The sequence below is a fragment of the Carya illinoinensis genome, chromosome 14, assembly GCF_018687715.1.
Source record: "Carya illinoinensis cultivar Pawnee chromosome 14, C.illinoinensisPawnee_v1, whole genome shotgun sequence".
NCBI classification, from domain to species: Eukaryota; Viridiplantae; Streptophyta; class Magnoliopsida; order Fagales; family Juglandaceae; genus Carya; species Carya illinoinensis.
Window position 1 is genome coordinate 20,440,557 of NC_056765.1, and position 6,000 is coordinate 20,446,556.

Below are 6,000 nucleotides of genomic sequence, written 5' to 3' on the forward strand. Positions count from 1 at the left end.
GGGTTGAGTTGCAGAGACACGATGGTGGGGAGTGGATGAGAGGGAGAGAAACTCATGGGTTTCAGGCTGTCTACCATGGGAGGAGAGGGGCTGCAGGGGGTGGAGCTCGGTGTAGGGTAGGTTGCCAGCGTGAGCTACGCCTGTGGGTGGTGGCGATCTAGCTGGGTTGCAGCGGAGCGGGCTGAAGAAGTGGATCAGGCAGGGGGCCTTTATGTTTGGTGTAGGGGAGAGAGAGAGAGAGAGAGAGAGAGAGAGAGAGAGAGAGAGAGAGAGAGAGAGAGAGAGAGAGAGAGAGAGAGAGAGAGAGAGAGAGAGAAGGGAATGGGGAAAAATAAGGGGTTTGGGATTAAATCTAGGACCTTCATCTTGGGGTCTTAAAAATTGATCCAATGGAAGGGACTTAAACATAGAATTAACTGACTTAAAATAAGTAAAAAGAAAAATAAAACACAGTATTTTAATACCAATAAAATAAAATAGTAAAAACTAGCAATAAAACTAATTTGAAATAAAGAGCCAATAAATAATAGATAATAAATAATAACAAGAAAAAAAGCACAATGAATTAAATTACACAACTCAAGCAGTAAAAATGATAAAATACTACAATAATAATGATAATCAATTTAAAATAAAGGAACCAATAAAATAATCAATAAAATAACTAATTAAAAACACAAGGAAATGAGGGATATCACATAACCTGCACTCTAGTACTCTCATAGGAATCATTAAGTCCCATAAGGAACTTGAAAAACATTATCAGATTGTTGAACTTCACCTACTGAGTTCAACGCCTTGCAAGTGCAAGGGCCACATGAGCAGCAAGGCACGCGTCTGTAGATGTTGAGCTCTTCCCAGATTGTATTCAATTGAGTGAAATACTCATTAACAGTCTGAGTACGTTGCACAATGGTTCCAAGTTGTTGTTGAAACTGGTAGATCCTAACATTATCTGGTTGAGCAAAACATACCTTCAGCTTGTCCCACACTGCCTTAGCTAAGTTGATATAAAGGACATTTGAAGCTATTTCTTTAGATATTGAGTTAAGAAGCCATGAAATAATGATGTTGTTGCATCTCAACCATGGAAGGTATAAGGGATCAGTCTACTCTCGTGTAGTGATGGTTTCATTCAAGAATCCAAATTTATTTTTGATTGAAATGGATAGGGTGAATGAACGACTCCAGGAGAGGTAATTTGGGCTCATGAGAGGTGGGGAGACAATCATAGAATTAGCATTATCACTATGATGAAGATAAAAGGACTATTTGGGTTCTCAGTGGGTGATGAGTTGTGTGATGGGTTGTTTGAACCAGGAGTCATGTTGGATGAACTTTCTTCTACCATCGAAGAGGTTAAAATGCAAGCAAGAAGATCAACGCTGAGAATGTGTTTGTGGAAAAACTTGAACAATAACAAAGCAGGGTTATTATAGAACCTGGCTCTGATACCATGTCAGAATTTGAGGAATAGAGATGAATCAAAGTAGAAAAGGATGAAAAACTGTGAGGGAACAACTATGATTCTCATTGATTTTTGAAAGGTATACAAAGTAGTATATATATACATTGAGCTAATGTCATACCATACAAAAGAATAAGGAATATTCTATCTATAATCTGTCCTACTCTACTACAATGTACAATTGAGGTGGGTCAGTGTAGTGGCCATCGACATAAGACAAAACACCAGCAAATTGGTAGTCATGGAGTAGAGTTACTGCTTAGCCTCCAAAATAACAAAAGAAGAATTGTCTTCTGTGTCTCAGGTGCATGGATATTAGAGGCCTCTCTCTTCTTTGGTATTTCTTGAGATGTCTTTCCAATGCAATTATCTTCATAGCCTATAAATATGTTAAGCACACAATTACTACATAGATACGAGAGCACATGTGACCATGAGTTGCACATTTGATGCCTTGACTTAATTTCGTTCTTTAAGGTGACAAAAAGTTGGAAGCGTCACATTGATACAATCATTTTTATTTCTAGATTTTAAGGCTTTGTTTGGTTACACAGATTGGATAAGAAGAGAAGAGAAATTTGTAAACAATAGTGAGATAGTTTGTAAATAATAGTGAAATGATTTGAATTAAGATGTTTTATGGGGTTTTGGAAAAGGAGAGAAAAATTTGAATAAAATATTATTAGAATATAATGTTTTAATATTATTTTTGTTTTGATATTTGAAAAAGTTGGATTATTTTTTGTATTTTGTTTAGAATTTTGAGAAATGTAATGATTAGATAATGATCAGATGAAAATTTTCAAAATTTAAAAAATTAAAATTGAAAAGTGTTTTGGTGTTAAAATGAAATTGGATAAGTTGAGATATCTGTGAAACCAAATGGAACCTAAGTCAAGAAATTAATGAGACTCTGCTGATAATTTGAAGGAAATTCTATGTTTTCTTAGCATGAGAAAATCTTATCATAATCGAAAGAATATGGCAGAAAGCTTCGATTTTAAGTCACTATATTCATCATTTCATTTATTTGCATTTAAATGAAATGCATCCAAGTTATTCAAATTTAACATTCCTAGAATTGGCTTTTAGATCCTCCCAAAGGCTTCGTTGCCTTTTTGAGATAGAGTAGGAGCACCAAAGCAAGTAATGCAGCCACAACAAAGTTAATCAATTTCTTTGGCTGCTTCACCTCCAAAACTAAACCCCTAGCAACTTGCTTTAAATTCTCCATGCTAGATTTACCACTAGAAATTGATCCTTTGTCCATCTTTGTAGCATTCTCGATTGAGTCGCCAAGAGTACCCTCATGCTTTTTATCACTTCCTGCGTTGGAGACATTTTTAATTTCTTCCAATGAACCATTTTTAGTCTCTGAATCCACTGCTGTGCTCTTCTTGTTATTTGAATAGATGGGTTCTTCCTTCTCTAGTTTCTTTCTTAAAGTCATATTGGCATCCTCCATTGTGGTACTTTTACCATCTGTACTGTGCAGTTCCTTCTTCTTCTCTGGTACATTTTGAGGAACACTGTTAGCAAGTGCTGCAACGCTAGTCTTCCCAGTTGTATTGTTTGCCTCCTCTTTCTTGGATGTCTTTCGAGTAGTGTAAGTAGTTGTTTGTGCAACAGGTTTCCCATTCGTACGTTCATCCGAACTGGCCTTTGAAGGAACTTCTTGCTTAGCATGTCCTTGATCACTCTTTTGAGCAAATTGTTTCTCACTTTTGAACTTTTCTTGTGACTTTGGAGGTAGTTTTGCATGTTCTTGTGGTTTGGCCGGAGTGATCGCTTTCGGGTGTATAATGTAAAGCGTGCCTCCTTCAAACTTTGCAGTGATTTCATTGGTTACCACATCTGGTGGGATGGATAATATCTTTTGGAAACGCTGCCATTTGTTGTTGCCAAGCGGGCGTTCGCCGCTAACCCTAAGATCCTGAGATGCAGTTATTTGAATTCTTAATTGTTCCTTGCTAAAACCTGCATAATCGAGATTAACATGGTTAATTAAATAAAGAAATTTATCGGAAGTTACAATCATATTTCCTTTTTTTGTGTGTTCTAATTAAGGCGTGTATCAGGGAGCTGCTAGAGACCCAAAGGGATCCCACATATTGATGTGGCAGAATATTAGTGTACCATGTGTCCATTTTCCCTAGCCCGTCTTTTCTCATTTTCCCTCTCTCTCTTCTTCGCCTGTGCAGCCTCTCCCCTCAGCAGCTCCCACCACCGCCACAGCTCATCGACGGCCACCACTAATGGCCATTCCCCCCCCCTCACTCACTCTCTCTCTTCCCCCCGCTGCTCTCCCTTCCCATCTTGCTCCTCCCTTTTTCTTCTAGCCTGCAACCACAACCTGTTGCTGTTGCCCACAACCCAGCGCCAAAAAACCACTGCCCATCCCTCTGTCTCTCTCTCCTCCCTTTCTCTTCTAGCCGATGAGCTGTGTAGGTCTCGGGTTACCGTTAAGCATCTCCCCCCTCCCTACAACCATAGCTAGTTGATGGCCACCATGTCGATCGTGCCTTGGCATCTTCTGCCCACTATGGGATGGTCTCTGACCACCATGGTCGAGCACGAGGAGAGGGCAAGAGTGGGCATGAGGGAGGGGAGGGAAAAAAAGAGAAAAACAAAATAGGGGGCATGTGGCATACTACTCTGTGTATGATTCTTTGTGTGGGATAGTGTTTTCCTTTTTAATATAATAGCAGATGGGGTTTCGAACCCATGTTCTCTATTTGAATAACATTTGAATTGTCGTGAATTAATTTAATTATAATCAAAAGTCACATACCTTAATTTGTTTATTAACTAAATTCGTTCTAACAAATCATATGCTTTAAGTAAAGAGCTCAAACGACAAATATAATAGCAACTTCATAGTAATCTAAATAAAGCATATCTTTTTTGTTTTTCAAAGTTGAAAATCAAGTATTTAGCATACAATCTGGTGAAACATATTTAAAACAAAAAAGAAAGAAAATTAAATTGCTGAAATGACGGAATATTAATCGCTTCTTAATCCTATATATATATATATATTAATCGTATTTACGAGTTACGTACAACACACTACAAGAGATTGGGTCATTTTATCTCAAAAAATCTAAATTGCATCCCACAATATTTTTAGAGATGAAAAAATTTCATATCTATTTTGTCTCGAAAAGACTATCTTGAAATGTTTTTAGAGACAAAATTGGGCTGATCCAGTCGAAACCGTTCGAAAGGGATTTTTTTTTATATTTGGAGACGAATCATTTTCGTCTCAACAAACGGTTCATAGGAACTCGTTCAATTCTATTAATGAAGGGAAAAATGGCAAAGGAGTTTTGGCTGAAAATAGTTGTTCTCTTTACCCGGCCACCATTCTATTGAAGGGAAAAATGGCGAAAGAGATACTTCTTTTTAACTTTTTATTTTGTAGGTTTTAACTTACTGGGAGAGACCTCTACAGGTTGTAACTCGTCAGCCATCATCACCGAATGGCAATGCCTTCATGCCTTGCTCAGCCAATACAGGGAAACTCTTAAGAAAATAATGACTATGAACATGACTCGATGGAATTAGAAACTGACCTGGTAGCAGGACAATTAGAGTATCGAATCGCTCCTCTCTAGCCCACTCCGTTTGAGGTTCAAAATCCTCATAAACACGATCAACAGCACGAGGCTTGGCATCCATCTAATTAGCTTTATTTTTCTTTCTGATGTTTTGCAACGATTTGTAGCGATAATTCCGGATGGAAATTGAAGCTCAGGTATGTCGTTTTTATACACATAAGGGACGATTGATGATTGGAATGTGATTCAGGCATCTGAGTTTTCTTTGGACTTCGTTATTCCTTTTTCAACCTAGCTACTTATCGTTGTTCATGTTTACTTTTGAGTTCTGTTTAGACCTTTCGGTTGTTTGACAAATCAAATATCCCTTGCTCACGTAGAGGTCACTTCATGCAGGAGCAAAGTGAAGGTTCTTTGTCCCTTTCTCATGCGGCCTTTTGGAAATTTCTTGTCATAATATCTTCCTTGGACGAGCTGCCAAGTTGTAATCAGAGATGATTCCATATTCCGATTCATGCATCGCCCAATTGAATTGATAACTCTTGCAACTTTATATGACCAAAAGTACTTTTTACAAGAGAAATAAACACTGTTTGTGAATGACATAATATTAACTAATGTTACTTGTGGTAGAATGGACCCTAACATAAAAACAATAGATCATTCACAGTGTGTTTTTGTAACAACTTGCTACTTTTTTTTTTTTTTTTTTTTAAGTTATGAGCCTCATTCTAAACCGAATATCAATGGTGTGTTTTAAAAGATACCAAGAGGATTTTAAAACAAGCACAGTATTTTAAAGCTTATACATATTTTAAATGTCTTGGAAATATTTATATGTGATATTTCCAGTATTATCGGATTGGGCTTTTTTTAAATAAGACAATTATAATATTTTTGAAGAGCTCAAAAAATGCTCTTCAAAATTATTATAATTGTGAAAATTTATTTAATTTAAATGATTTCAGTTAT

At 36.9% G+C, this 6,000-nt stretch overlaps 1 protein-coding gene across 1 annotated transcript; it reads right to left on the reverse strand.

Moving 5' to 3' along the window:
- Positions 1-2,450: 2,450 nt before the first annotated feature.
- Positions 2,451-5,243, reverse strand: LOC122293373 (inactive protein RESTRICTED TEV MOVEMENT 2-like). Its single transcript, XM_043101928.1, has 2 exons — positions 5,044-5,243; positions 2,451-3,445 (listed from the first exon to the last, which is right to left on the reverse strand). The coding sequence occupies exons 1-2, from the start codon at positions 5,147-5,149 to the stop codon at positions 2,544-2,546; spliced, it is 1,008 nt and encodes a 335-aa protein (XP_042957862.1). The 5' UTR covers positions 5,150-5,243; the 3' UTR covers positions 2,451-2,543.
- Between the last annotated feature and the right edge of the window lie 757 nt (positions 5,244-6,000).